The sequence below is a fragment of the Sinocyclocheilus grahami genome, unplaced genomic scaffold, assembly GCF_001515645.1.
Source record: "Sinocyclocheilus grahami isolate Dianchi unplaced genomic scaffold, SAMN03320097.WGS_v1.1 scaffold976.1, whole genome shotgun sequence".
Lineage (NCBI taxonomy): Eukaryota > Metazoa > Chordata > Actinopteri > Cypriniformes > Cyprinidae > Sinocyclocheilus > Sinocyclocheilus grahami.
In genome coordinates, this window is record NW_015506155.1 from 61,820 (window position 1) to 77,544 (window position 15,725).

General features: G+C 37.0%; 1 protein-coding gene across 1 annotated transcript in view; it reads left to right on the forward strand.

The window, feature by feature from the left end:
* LOC107565045 (immunoglobulin superfamily member 3-like) overlaps positions 1-3,326 on the forward strand; it is a gene marked incomplete at its 5' end in the record, with an annotated part of 43,051 nt that extends 39,725 nt beyond the window's left edge. Inside the window, 2 exons of the mRNA XM_016250231.1 lie at positions 968-1,390; positions 2,080-3,326. Of these exons, the coding sequence (XP_016105717.1) occupies positions 968-1,390; positions 2,080-2,330 (674 nt within the window). The remainder of the gene's footprint in view (positions 1-967; positions 1,391-2,079) is intronic.
* Between the last annotated feature and the right edge of the window lie 12,399 nt (positions 3,327-15,725).

The window sequence follows — 15,725 nt, forward strand, 5'->3', positions numbered from 1 at the left end:
ATAAACACACACACATACATATATATATATATATATATATATATATATATATATATATATATGCACAGTATATACACTCACACACAGTGCATATCTCTATAATATATCTAAATATGCACTTAAATTCCAGTCTTATTTCCCTGGGGATGCAAGTGTATGTGTCAAATCCCCGCTGCACGATTGCCTGAAATAGCATGAATTTACAAATAGATAGTTGATGAAAGGTTCACCACCTCGTAATCTGCCATCTTAAAAGTCAAATTGCACTGCTTTTACATGAGCAGAAGATAAGAGGAGCCCCTTAAAGTGTGCCGGAAAATGCAGTCTTATTTTTAGCTGATCTCAGCTCAAGACCCTGCTGAAGCAGCTTGTGACTTCTCACACAAAATGTGATGTTCCTCACCTTCATTTGAGAGTGACATATTGAACAGATAGTTCCACACCCCTGGATGCGTGATGCCCTGCAGAATTTCGATAGAGAATAGAGATAATTTTAGGGTTGGAATATATAATATATCAACTTTTTTTAGGTATAGTTCTGTAATAATTTACTCACCCTCATGTCCTTTCCAAACCTTGACTTTTTTATCTGATGAAAACATTTCTTCTTATTATAAATGTTTTTGTGGAAACCATGAAAAAATTTTCAGGATTCTTTGATGAATAGAACATTCAAAAGAATAGCATTTATTTGAAATATAAATCTTTTGTTGCTTTATAAATGTCTTTACAATCACTATTGATCCTATTACAAATGTCTCCTTGTGTCTTCAACAGAAGATAGTCGTACTGTTTTCAGAGTGACAGAATTGTAATTTTTTGGGGGTGAATAATTTATTTAATTAATCCAGAATATTTGGCTCTAAATAAATGTAACAATGAGTTTGCAACACATGCTACCTGAAATGAGGAAGATTAGAATTGTTGTCATGCACTTGATGATTTTCATTATCGGTTTTTATTGCAGTGGTGAAGTTGCAGGTGGAGGAGGCAGAATCCAATATCACAGTACCTGAAGATGGATCAATCCGGCTGGGCTGCAGCATTCTGTCTCAGTCCTCAAAAGATTCCCGCTTCTCTGTATCCTGGTATGTGTACCGTTTGGGGCAGGAGGAGGGGGATGAGCAAGAGTGTGTCTTTTCCATTGGTCATGATGCAGTATTCGGTAATGGGAACTGCAGCCCTACGGAGGAGCCCGGTCCAAACTCTCGCCTGCAGTTTGAACGCACTACCTCTGACCTGTACAGTCTAACCATCCAGAAAGCTCGGCCCAGAGATGTCGGCAATTACTTCTGCCATGTGGAGGAGTGGCTGCTGAACCCACGCAATGCCTGGTACCGTCTGGCCACCAACAACTCTGGGGTCACCATTGTTGATGTTATGGAGCAGGGTGAGCTTTTAAATTTTATAAGCACTAGCCACATCTACTCATATGGTTGTTAATATTTTCTTGTGCTTTTACACTATTTCCTAACCAGACACAATGTAACAAGTAATTTCTCTGCCCACACTTCATGTGAAATGACACGAAAAAACTGAAGCAAACTTTCTACATTTTCTAATTTCTACACAGACAGACAGACAGACAGATAGAAAGAAAAATGAAATGTAGAAAAGAGCATTTCTTTTAATAGCAGTAAATAAATAGCAGAAAGTAAGTAAACACATACATACAGTACATGCATGCATGTAGGCAATAGACTAGATAGACTAGATTTTCAGTATGCATTGAATACTTGAATTAATTTCCACATGTCATAATGTGCAGTTTACAAAAGCATACTGCACAGAATACTGTAATCCCACAATGCTCCTTGATATCTCTGACATGCAACGTTATCAGGTCATGTGACAACAACAGTGTACTACTGCTTGAAATATTTTGTTGCACAATACCAAGTGTTTCATCTACTAGCTATTTCGTTAGTGTTCTATTTGGAGTCTCATTAACATTTTTGTTGTCATTTTATTATGTTGGGTAGGACATAGTGTTCACAGTGCTTTATTTTTGTTCTTATACATATTTAACTTCCATATTAAATTATTCTGACTCTTTCTGTTGTACATCTCCCCCTCTAGTCTCTACCCTACAGTCAGTGGTTTGTTCCAACGACTCCCTCTTCTACTTTGTCTTCTTCTACCCCTTCCCTATCTTCGGCATCCTCCTCATCGCGGTCCTGCTGGTGCGCTACAAGACCCGCAGCTCCAGCAAGAACCAGGAGGGCAAGAACGGAGCGCCGCTCTTGTGGATCAAAGAGCCTCATCTCAGCTATTCCCCAACCTGTCTGGACCCCCCAGCCCTCAGCCTTCACCCCGGCTCTGTGGAGTAACAGTGACACGAACATGACCCTGTCTCACTCATCTACACTCTCTCTCTGACTCCCTCTCTCTTTTTCTTCTCCTCCTCGTCCGTGATGAGGCCACCAGAAAGTAATCTGGGCTTCTAGCCTGGCCTTTCAATCCGTCCATATGACCGACTAAGACCTTCCTCAGTTGAAGTTGCCATGACTACGGTGGCTGCTGGTGCCGATGCCTAGAAATTTGCATTGCTTTTTTTCCCCTGTTCTTTTTTTTTTTAAATATGATTTTTACTTTTCATTCATGCTCTTGTGTGAGAACCTTTCTTTTGAGGTGGCAGTATCCGTAAGCCTTGATGTATTTTACCCGACTGACACTAACCTCCTTCCCTCTCCAGGATAGGAAACAGCAGTTTCTTTTTGCTTTTTTTTTTTACTCCCTTCCATGAAATCTGGTGGAAACCATTGCATATTATTTGTTATTTTGTCTGTGCTGATTTTTGCTCCAGAAGACTGGAAGGCCATTGTAGGACCCTGAACGTTTCTAGAGACAATGGTGTATGGATGAAGGAAGAAAAGGACAATCTTTCCTCAGAAAAACTCGGAAAGCTGACAATGGATGTATATTGATTTTTTTGTGTGCACGTGCCACAGAACTGACCTGAGAACTGCCTCTGTGTTAACGGATATAGACTATGGAGAACCCTCATTGCCCACAGACTCAAGGATATACATGGACCCCAGCTCATCCTCACTGCCAAAGACCAATACAACTTCAAAAGCCACAAATTCAAATTCACTGACACTGAATAGGATTAGACTTGTCTAACGTGAGCCATCTGATGTCATCCAGTTGGAAAAGACAGTGAGATTCCTACACTGACACGTTTCCTCATCACTGGTGCTCAGATGTTTCTGCATGACCCCAAATGGCCCATTTCATTTCAAGGTCTTCTTGACCTTTCCAATGTTAAGAAGATCCATTTATCTTCAAAACACCCTTGTGATTATGAGTGTGTGTGTGTGTGTGTGTGTGTGTGTATATATATATATATATATATATATATATATACACACGACTGGCCCCACATTTAGTGAGCGTTCGCCTCAGTGTCTTCGCATTTTCATAATGCAAGGTTAATTGGAAACAAAAAGGGGCATGAAGGACTTTTCTCTCTGGAGTTTTTGAACTTGTACAAAAAAAAATGTCTTGAGGGAGACAGCTGACAGGACACTATTGACTCAAGGGACATTCTCAGTGCCAAGATCTTTTTATCATCATACGTGCCCTGTAAGGATTCAGAAGGAAAGCAGATATTGGCAGACTTCTGCGTATATGAGTTATGAAGTGATTTTACATTTTGTTTTATCTATATTCTGTCACATTAAGTGTTGTTCTTCTTCTCTTTATTAGTTTGTGTTTGAAATATGGTGCCCGATATTTGTGTTTCCGCTGAAAAAATTTAAAGATTGTTAAAGCTTATTGCGGCGTGTCATAACCTGTAACCTGTGAAGACCTACTAGTGTGATTATATCTCTGAGGGTGAATATAGCATCTAAATTATTGTCGGTCTCCATGAACACTTCGAAAACACTGCCATATTTTACCATTGAAGATGCTATAACAGTACTTGATCCTCACATTTGCTCTGCAATCCACACTAGTCCTGGGTCATTAAGAAAGATTCAACTCAGCTCTATGCTGAAAGCATTTAGAGCTTAGCTGTAGTGTGAATTAATTTTATGTTAATTTTTTCCCCCTTTTTATTTCAACATGGACTAACGTGTTATCTAGTAACAAAGAAATGTGGTCTGACACCAAACTGGACGTGTCTCACTTACATGCGACATGGAAGACCTTTTGACAGTGCAACTTTCACTCTGTTCCCACAGATGCTCAGAGTATCATCTGGGTCGCTGCCGCCCTCATGTGATCTCGACAGTCAACATTGCGGCTTTTCTGTAAATGAAATTTAGATCCATTTGAAGCTTGTGGTTGTCTTATTTATTGAATCATAAAACTCCTAGATAGAACATGTGCACTTCATAAATCTGAATAGACAGAATGTGGCAGAAATAGCAGTGAACATTTAGGCAACTATAAACTGGCTACTTGTGCAGTGGCCTAGAGGATTATGGGAAGTAATTCTGAACCAGTCTGAGAATCTTCATACAGATGACACAGTGATCTAGCTGTCTTTATCTACTAAATTCTGTTGAACTGTACAGTGCATGATGATGAGTAAGAGGGACATTTTATTAATGTCTGAAAGTTGTGTCGTGACATCACGTCAAATCAATGGCATCCTCAGAATCTCCATCCTTGTGGAAGGCCTCGCTGATTCAAAGCACCCGTTCAACCATTCTAACACAGCAACTCGCAAATGTAATGCAAACTTCTATTTGATAAATAGGTTGGCCTTCCGCAAGCAGGAGATGTGTAGTGTGACAATGAGTGTGATATTGCGGTTCTGCTGTCGTTCAATCTGTACAGACTTATTCAGAACTCTAAATAGTGTGTTTGTCGTTCAACATGCCCAGCTGAATCATAATGTTCTCACAATGTTGTAAATGCATTACGAGGGCTGCATGTCATGGCTGTGTACTGGCAGTATAGCTGCAGGAAAAACAACAAATTACAAAAATATTGTGTTGATGTGTGTTCAGTTCAGCAAGTGCTGCTTTTTCAAGTGGTGATTGTTCTTTTTTTTTTAAATAACCAAAATAGCGCACTGAATTTTTTTTTTTTTTTTTAAAGTTGCCATCATTTTTTTATGCTTCTGTGTTTTTGTTGTACTCTGTTTAATTTTTGTTGTGTTTTTTATATCTATACTTATTTTATTAAATCATAGCAACTGCTATTATGAAAAGCTTTTTGCTATTGTCCGTTGATTGCAATAAAACATTCAGTCAGTGCACCACACTTTAGATTGTGTTTATATAATGTATCGATTATATTGGCCCAGTTTGCAAATGTTAAGAGTTACAGCAGTTAAAGGAATAATTTAGATATTTTTCCATCCTTTTCAAATCTGTAATACTTCGGAAATTGGGGTCCACCGACATTGGACTCCAATTACTGTTGTTGTATGAATAAAAACCACAAGACATTTTTCAATACATCATCTTTTCTGTTCTTTTGGATTTTTGGTTGTACTATCCCATTAAGATGAGCTTCTGAGTTTACCATTACAATTACATATTAGTTACATTCAGCTAAAGAATAAGGTTTCTGTACCTTTCTTCCACACACCTTAATGAATAACAAGAGTTTGTGAATCTTTCCCATCCTTGACCTCCAGGGCTTTGAAGGGAGTGGACAGTACTGTCTCTTAAGAAGGTGAGAATGGGATCTGACATATCTTGCAGTGTCTTATCTGGTCTGGAGTCAGACCTTTGGATTGTAGGCTGGATGAGTTATGTTATTATAGCAGGCCAGAGCTTGTTAACCTCCAGAGCATTGCGGAGGACTCGCATTGAGAGCTGCTTTCCCTTCCTGGTCACAAACCTGATTTAATGGTGGATAGCAGCCAGTCTCAGCATCTGGCTGTCTGAATTAGGATGTCTGGATGAAGACACGCTTTTGTGCTTTGTTTACCTAATGTTTTGTGATGTTCTTTATGTGTAATTGCAAATTACATCTACGGTCCCCAAATTTGGCATACAATCAGTGCTGATATTTGACCCAAACACAATGAAATATTTTACATTTGTGAAACTTCGCTTGTTTTATTCTGTTTGACTCAGCTGAGTGCTGATTGTGACACAATACCATTTTTTAACAGGCTGAGAAAAGAATATACAAACTAACTGATCAAATGTTGTCAGAAACAAAAGTTACTTCAGTAGGTCTCTATTTTATTTTGGTCAAATAGATTTTAAACATCCAGCCACCCCTAATGAATAAAGTGAGAAAAGACTTACTGAAATTGATTGATAAGCAACTATGATTAATAAGTAACTTTTATTTATATTACACTGTTCTAGACCATTTTCGCATTTACAACATTCACAATGTAAAAAAAAAAATGTTATGCAGCATCCTATAATAAAAAAAAAGAAACGAAAAGGAAAAAAAAACAGAAAACTTGCTAGTTAGTCACAGATTTTGGGGCGATATATTCATTCTAGAGAGCATTTGAACAGGACCGATATCTTAGTAAGGCTTTAATCTTAAAGGCACAGTATGCAAGATTTGGTCATTTAGCGAATGAGGTGTAAAACTGCAAGTAACTATTTATCATGGATGAATATGGTGGTTTGAGCCATACCGGTGTCCACGGAGTTGCAGCGATCTTATCAGAGCAAATGCCACTAACCTCTCACCCGCTACAAAAAGAGAAGACATAATGTAAAATATAAATATTGTTAAATAATGTCTTTAGAGCAGATACACTGCCATTCAAATCTTTAGGGTCAGTAAGATTTTTTTAAATGTTATTAAAAGAAGTTTCTTATGTTTACCAAGGCTGCATTTGTTTGATCAAAAACAGTAATATTGTGAAATATTACAATTTAAAATAACCATTGTCTGTTTAAATATATTTTATGTAATTTATTCCTGTGATGGTAAAGCTGAATTTTCATCAGCCATTACGCCAGTCTTCAGAGTCCAACGTGATCTCATGATAATTCGTATGTATTTTACGTAAAATGTGGTTCTATAAAACGTACATTTACTTACGTTTTTACAGGCACTAAAATGTACAATACTTACGTATTTTCAGCCTCTAAACGTACGAAACTGACGTATTGACGACACCTAAAAATGAATCCTTATGAATATTGAAATCGCGGCATTAATTTTATTAGTTTTTAGTTGTCACATTAATTAACTTGTTTTCAATTGCTTTATTAAATTGTTTACTTATGAAATTATAACATTTCGTTTTGTTGTGATTTCTGCTGCCAGCTCGTTTTCAAGAATATGCCTACATAATGTTAAACACGACTTCACTTTAAACCTTAAAATAAATAACATGCCGTGTTTCTGGTGAGGGGTGTTTGAATGATGCGCGCGTTCCTTCACGAGTTCACGGAGTGGCTCGGGAAAATTATCTGGATAATATTTTCGGCGATTAACAACATAAATTCTGCTCTGGATCACACAAACCTGCTGTATTCCACCAGAGAGGACCATAGAGCAACGCATCGTCATTTGGATTACTTTTAGTGCTGCTTTTGATATTTTTGCAAAAGATAAATGATTGTAATTGCATTTATCTGTCTGTTATGTTTCTTATACTGTCCAGAAATGTTTAGGCTTATAGGTAGGAGTGGAATTAGCGACTATAAATATGTTAATGCTATATTGTTACTAAAAGTTTTATTTTCCTGTGGATTTCGGTCATTTGCGTTTTATATCCTTTATATATATCGCTATAAAATGGGTAGGTTTAGGTTTGGGGGTAGGTTAAGGGGTCTAAAAATCGAAATCGCTTATTAATAAAATGATAAAAATGCATTGATATGAATATCTAAATGATATAAAAGATACGTAAATATTTTTACGTTTTTTTAGCTAAAAATACGTAGCGATTTGTACGTTTTAAACGTTGAAATGCGTCTAAATTGTACGTTTTAGCATGAATAAAAACTTACAAAAGTGTACGTTTTGTGCTTGTAAATGTTACGTATTTATACCTACGTATAAACATGAGACCAGGCTGCAGAGTCACATGATCTTTCAGAAATCATTCTAATTTGCTGATTTGGTGCTCAAGAAACATTTCTTATTATTAATGTTGAAAACAGTTCGACCATACAGCTCAAATTAAAAATTGAACTTGTGAATCTTGGTAAGCAAGAAGAATTCTGAATACTGGTGTACTTGCTCTGTAACTTTTTGTTCATTTTTAACTCCAAAAATCTTCTGTAGCGCACTTTTATATCTGCTATATGTAAATGTTCTGTCAATGTTTATGAGTACACTAGAATTTTGATGACATCAATGCAAATACACATGGAGTGAAAGCCACGAACCTTTCATTTTAATTTCACAGGGTCTTTAAGCTAAATCACGCATGCAGAGCTCTGTGGGTGTTTTTCAAACATATTTTGCTCTATTTGTGAAGCAGCGGTGTGCTATGTTTGAATGATAATGAATGTGTCTGTTGTGTATGTATGTGTGTGTGTGTGTGTGTGTTTGTGATGGCCTGATGAATGATAATTAATGTGTCTGTTGTGTGTGTGTGTGTGTGTGTGTGTGTGTGTGATGGCCTGATGTGAGTAGCAAGAGGTTGTCATACAGGATAGATGGTCCTGTCTGCTGTTGCTGTCCTGTCTGCTAACCAAGCATGGCGTGACCACCAGGGACCAGGACCAAATCACATCACACCTATCATAACTCATCCTGACTCGCCAGCTAAAACTCCATTCGGCTCATGAATATTAATACTTCTCTCACTACATGATGTATGTCGGATTGTGTTTCTCATTTTGGGTCTGCGGGGGAAACTGCTTGGAGAATTTGTAAATACAGTCTCCCTGCTACCCTGCTACATTACCTGTCTGAATGGTGTCAAATCAATTTGCTGACTCCACCGCCTGTGCTTTGTGTCACAGGACCTATGAAAGCCCTGAATGGAATGGGAATTACTTTCTGATGAAAGCAAACCTGTGCCACAGGTGTGTGCCTTTGTGCCATTTGTAATATAACAAAAAAGTGTTGGAGAGGAGAACAGACATCACTCCTCTGTAAGATAGCAAAGAAACACGGTTCTGGGCTTTGGGACGCACTTTTCTTTTTTAACATCCAAAGCCAGGGTCATGTTTCTGACAGACCGTCGCAGAAATCAGATAGAAAATGGATAAAAGAATGCAGACAGACGCCTTGGGCAAAGAACATAAAAAGAGGATACAATGTAAAGAGTGTGGGTTTATGTTTACAGCTGGGTGATGCAAGTAGTTATTTTGTCCGCCTCAGATGCATTCCAGCGTCTTAGCAAGGTCTTGTTGTCTGATAGGCCTTGATGAGATGTAGAACAAAGCGTCAGTCTCTTTAATATCTTACAGCTGAGCAGGAGAGGTGTGTTTTTCTATTTAAGACTGTATAGAATGTGAAGAAACCTCAGCTCAATAGACACCAGTGGAGTTCTTCAGACATGCTTCTTTAATTATACTGTTGCCTTTGTGTTCTATGAAAGCAATTTTAATTATCTATTGACAACATTTATTTATTTGTAATATTTTTAAACTGAAGTCAGAGCACTATGAGTACATTTTTATGAAGTCTTTTTCCACTGATGTAAATTTAAAAGTTGTTTTGTATTCTGAAGAAGTAAACATTTTGCAAGCAGCATATGTACACGGTAATGCACAATCTGTTGGCCATTATTTATTTATTTTGTGATTATGGTTAGCTGACTGTACATTTTTCATTATATATACACTACCATTCAAAAGTTTGGGGTCAGTAAGATTTATTTTTTTCTAAAGAAATTAATATTTTTTAATTTCGCATGGATGCATTAAATTGATCAAAAGTGGCATTAAAGACTTACATTGTTTAACAAAAATGTATTTAAGTAAATGCTGTTCTTTTGAACAAGTTCCACAAAAATATTAAACAGCACAACTGTTTTCAACACTGATAATAATAATAATAATAAAGGTTTTTTGAACCGCAAATTAGCATATTAGAATGATTTCTGAAGGATCATGTGACACTGAAGGCTGGAGTAATGATGCTGAAAATTCAGCTTTGCCATCACAGAAATAAACTCAAATAAATGATTTTACATTGTAATATTATTTCACAATTGTATGTTTATTAATGTATTATCAGCAACAACAAAAAATAGACTTCTTTCAAAATTTTACCGACCACAAATCTTTGAACTGCAGTGTATACAGTTTAATTATGCTAAATAACAGTATGTGGTGATCATTAAAATTCAGAGCTGGATCTAACATATAAATAAACATGCCTCACATGTTGTCAGCTATGCTATAGTCACTGCTAAACATCACAGAAAACTCTAGCTACTGCTGTCTTCATGTTCTCTGATTTTGCTCGGTTGTTGTACACCCAACTCTCACCACAATCTACAGCCATCCATAATAGATGAGCTTTAAAATGTATGATTTTCTACGGGGGCTCGGCACCGCTTTAATGAGTTCTACTTCCAGGCAATGTGAAATCTGAAGCATTTCAGGTGAGTATTACTTTCTTATTCATTTGCCTCAGAGCAAGTGTTTAGTTTAGTTGTTATTATTTACAGAGGGAATGTTCATAACGTCTCGTTTTGCTGCTCGACGTGTTTTAGATTGCATTATTAACCTCCCCATTAAATCCAGTCTCCAGTTAGCTATTGTTGTGTTAAGTGTTATGTAAATGAAGGGTTTCATTATCGGGGAAGTGTGGTCATTTAGATTTGTTAACACTGTATTGATTTCTGTGCATCAGAGTGGTCTCCACTAACCTTAGCTTCAAGTACATATAAAGATATGAAGCGTATCCACACAAACCCTTCTGAGAGTTCACAGTCGAATAAAATCGCTCGAAATGCTGGATTTGATTGATTTACTTTCACACAGATCCTACTTAATGGTCTTCTCAAGAAAGAAATGCCTTTCTTTAGCAAAATTGCTGTCATTAGGCAAATGCTACTTCAGCTACCCTTACAGGTACACTGCTAACCCTGTGATTTTCACCAGAGGAGGCCAAAGTGAGCAGCTGAAGAAAAGTATTTTTCTTCACGTATGTATGTATTAGAGACCAAAAACAGAAAACACTTTCATTTGTTATAGTTTAATTTGCCTCTCTCTCTGCTAAAAAAAAAAAACGAGTTAAGGCAGCCTAGGTGGTTAGCTGGTCTGCCATCACTGATTGATGGTTTTATTATGGGTACTTTTAAGCATGGTCAGAAATCCGTTTTTCATACAATGACAAAACTCACTGCTTAAATATAATTAATATATGTAGAAATTAACTTGCCACAACCATTTCTCCTTGTTGCAGTATTAACTTCTTTCATACCATGTTATTTCAACAATATGACTGGCATTAATGACGTCGAGCAGGTGGTGGAATAGTAACTTGCAAATAATTGGTTCAGAATTGAATTAATGTCTGATTATTACTATGAATAACAATCATGCTGTTGAGGACTTCGCTATTTTTGTTCCCCTTTGTTTTGCTGTTTACAGATGATTGATTCAGTCGCAGATTCCCTTATGCATCCTACCCTGTGTTTCCCCTGGGATACTAGAGCACATGCACACTCTTCAAAACTGTGCAAACTAAAAGATGAGAAATTAAATTGGTATGTTTACAGAATTAATACAGTAGCAGAACATATACAGTACATTTTATAGCATGCTAGTCTGCTTATTTTACTCAAGAGCATGTCCATGTCATGCTAACAAGAAACTATACTTCTAACCAAAGGTCATGAGCTGTAGTCCAACCACACAACTTGTGCTACTGTTTCTGAATGTTCATTGAAACCATATAATTGAACTAGGTTGCTAATGACTGAACTTGCGACCATAGTAGACTAACAATGCTTTTGGGAAACGCACCCCTGAATGGGAAACCAGCCAACCAAGCTTGACAACCAGCTAAACACCAGCTTGGTCAGGCTGGGAGACCAGCTAGACCACCTAAACCAGCTAAACACCGACCTTATTGGGCTGTATTTATCATAACAATAGATTTAGTAAAAGAGTCAGTTTAAAGGGATAGTTCATCCAAAAATGAATATTCTGTCATCATTTATAAACCCTCAAGTTGTTCCAAACCTGAATGAGTTTCTTTCTTCTGTTGAACACAATAGATACTTTATAGAATGTTGGTAACCAGTTGCCTGTAGCCATTGACATCCACAGTATTTTTTCATGCTATAGAAGTCAATGGCTACTGGCAACTGCTTGGTTACCAACATACTTCAAAATATCTTCCTTTGTGTTCAAAATGATGACATAAATTTCATTTTTGGGTGATAGCTGATCATCTAGGTGCATCTACTGGCCAAAAATGGCTAATATTTTCAGACGCTAATCAATCCATATCACCTCAGAAGACTTATTAGTTATTAGTTTAGCTATAAAGTGAGGCTTTACAGGCTGTGTTATGGCTGGCATGATCCCCCTATGATTTTACACTTACATTCCCTCTGTCTTTCACACACTCACACAAAGGTATATGACGAGATAAGCAGTTGGTTTTGGACTTACTAGCATACCCGGGTAAGCAGATGTTTTTCTCTACATGATATTCAATCAGTGCATGTTTATCAGTTCTTCTGTAATGTTGTTTGCGGTTCATTTTACTCTGCTGGCACAAACTGAAGTAATTGTTTCTACATTAAATGTTGTCACAACAGCAAACTAATAATCTGAGTTCTGTTTACTTGCTCTTCTGGGATTGAGTAATTCCGAATGAACGTGAATAAGATAATATGTTTATAATAAATCTACTGATCACTTGTGTTAAAAGTCTTAATGAATTCCATAAAACTACAATAAATATTTCTGAAGTCATTACTAACATAGAGACAAAGATTAAATGTCTTAATAATACATGCCAAGCTAGTTTAATAGGACTAAAGGAATTACCAGTAGTCACTAGTATTTGCTGAGGCAAATATTGAAGCTACTACTGTTTCTGCCTCAGCTGTTTGAACACACAATCATCTGTTTATTTCATATTTTTGGAGCATATTCTAATTTCCTGGTTCTGTCAATAAAAACAAAAAATGATGAAGCTGAGTTGTCATCTGCTTTGTTCAGTAGATGGACGAGTGTCATTTCATATCTTAGGAGTTTCAATTTTGTTTGTCTCCATATAAAGCTCTTTTCTCAGCTCAAGAGGAAGTAACGTTTCTTCTAAGCCTGCGGTTCTCATCCACTGGCTCAGCCTCAGCAAACTTCCAGTACAGGTTGACTTAAAAGTATGTAAATGAATAAATTATTCTAATTAATATAATTATCATTATAGCATCCATATAGTAACCCCCCCCCCCCCCACACACACACACACACACAAAAAAAACCTAGTATTTTGGTGATTACTTTTTCATAGGTCTCATTCAAAGAATAAAATCTCTACTGGAAAGGTAGAGAGGCCATCAGCATGCACACTACACTGCAAAAAAAGTGATTTTCTTAGTATTTTTGTGTCTTTTTGCCATTCTTGTCTTTTTGCTATTCTAGTACAAATATGTAAACAAATCGAGATATCTATCAGTGTACAAACATGCTATAAAATATGCCATTCATGGCCCAGCCAGAGCCCTAACTTAAACCCAATTGTGCATTTCTGGAGAGACCTAAAAATGGCTGTCCATCAACGTTTACCATCCAACCTGCCAGAACTGGAGAGGCTCTGCAAGGAGGAATGGCAGAGGATCCCCAAGTCCAGGTGTGAAAAACTTGTTGCATCTTTCCCAAAAAGACTCATGGCTGTATTAGATCAAAAGGGTGCTTCTACTAAATACTGAGCAAAGGGTCTGAATACTTAGGACCATGTGATATTTCAGTTTTTCTTTTTTAATAAATCTGCAAAAATGTCAACAATTCTGTGTTTTTCTATCAATATGGGGTGCTGTGTGTACATTAATGAGGAAAAAAAATGAACTTAAATGATTTTAGCAAATGGCTGCAATATAACAAAGAGTGAAAAATGTAAGGGGGTCTGAATACTTTCCGTACCCACTGTACATGATGTATTGTTAATTATGGCAGCAAAGCAGAAACAGAAAGGTCTGTGAGTCTCAGATATGGAAATGAGGGGTCGACATGTAAAAATCAATAAAAAGTGTGAAATTTTATGATAACATGTAAACAATACACCTTATACAGAAAGGACTTCGCCTGGAATTTGGACGGCTGCTGTTTTAAGGAAATGTAATGCTTTAATATTTCAATATTTAATATTATTTTGTCCTGTCTCCCCAAAGTCAAAGCCAACAATTCACTGCAGCCTGTGCTCCTCCAGGGCTGTAGTACCTCAGGGAAGCAATGAATGAGAAGCTAAGCATAGAGAAGCTGCGAGCACTTGCCACTCTTCCTGACGGACCTGTCTCCACTCATGAGTGGATCACATTCTTAATAAACGTGTTACCTCACACTCTGAGCGGCCGCAGGTGATGTATATGTGGTTGTGGCAGTGGGGGGTGCTCGCTGTCACGGTTAGAGACATGGAAACTTACATTTGTTTCCCATAGCACCCGTATCATTTTGGGTAGGGCTAGTAGCTGCAATCCCACATAATCAATAATTCATTGACTAACATACACTTGGCTAAGTTCAGTCAAACACTCTGTGACCAGCTCAAACTTCAGGGGACATGTTTGGATTTAAAGAGTCAGTTGTTGTGTTAGCGCTCATGGTCCCTCAGTACAGTAGCTGTAAGCTAAACTCTGTTTTTGTACTTGCCATTTTCCTGGTCTTTCTGGGAGCATCTGACTCCCAAAGCGAAGCACAAACAGACTCTCTGCCTAAATATAACAATTTCATCACTGTGTCATCACCAACAGTTTAGCTACACACAGAGTGTTCTGTTTATGTGTTTGTGTTGGCCATGAGTACGGTCTCATGCTAGTAGGCCAGCATTTAGTAATCGTCAACATTTCTGACAGTAAGTTATTCTTCGTATAACAGCACAGAAAAGTCAAAACATGTCATATAATAACACTTAAAAGCCATATTCTAGATGTCACTCTGTGCATGTATTTCTGTGTATGGTTTTAGCAGTTATTTACTGCATTACTGTTGGGTTTTCACTTCACTTTAATTCATCCTTGACCTTGAGATGAGTAGCTCTTTTCTTCATGTGTCCTTTTCATGACGCTGATAAATATTACTGCTCCAGATGACATTTGACATAATTCAACAAATCTTTCTTCGCAGAGCAGGAAGAGATGATAGCTACCTGCCTGGTTAGAAGAAACTTCAGACGAAGCGTAAGCCGAGCAGATGCTTTAATTTGTATTGTCAGCATGCTTTTTCGTCTGAGGCGTTTATACTCATGAGAATATGATACTTATATACTTAGTTGTTTTTACATAATAAAAAAATGCTGACTTGGAAATTACAAATGCTGTTTGGAGGGCACATAGATAACTGCAGTAATGTTCTAATGAACTAGATAAACTGCCTAAAAAGATTCACATAAATGACATAAAACAAATCAATCAAGCCTCTTTATTTATAGATTTTTTTAAAAAGTTAACAATTACAATGACAATATTTATTATGCTTTAATTGTACCTAGGGGTGCAAGTGGAATCACAATGTGGTTCAGATTACTTAGTAATTTTGCACATTATAAACAAGCTGACATTTTTTGAAAAAAGATAGAAAGAAAAAGAAAGTTACAAAATGTTACAAAAATACTGATAAAGGAGCACTTTTTCAAAATTCAAAGGGGCAGAAGGCCTAGAAGGACCTTTGTGTGAAAATATTTTCTGAAGAAAACTGGAT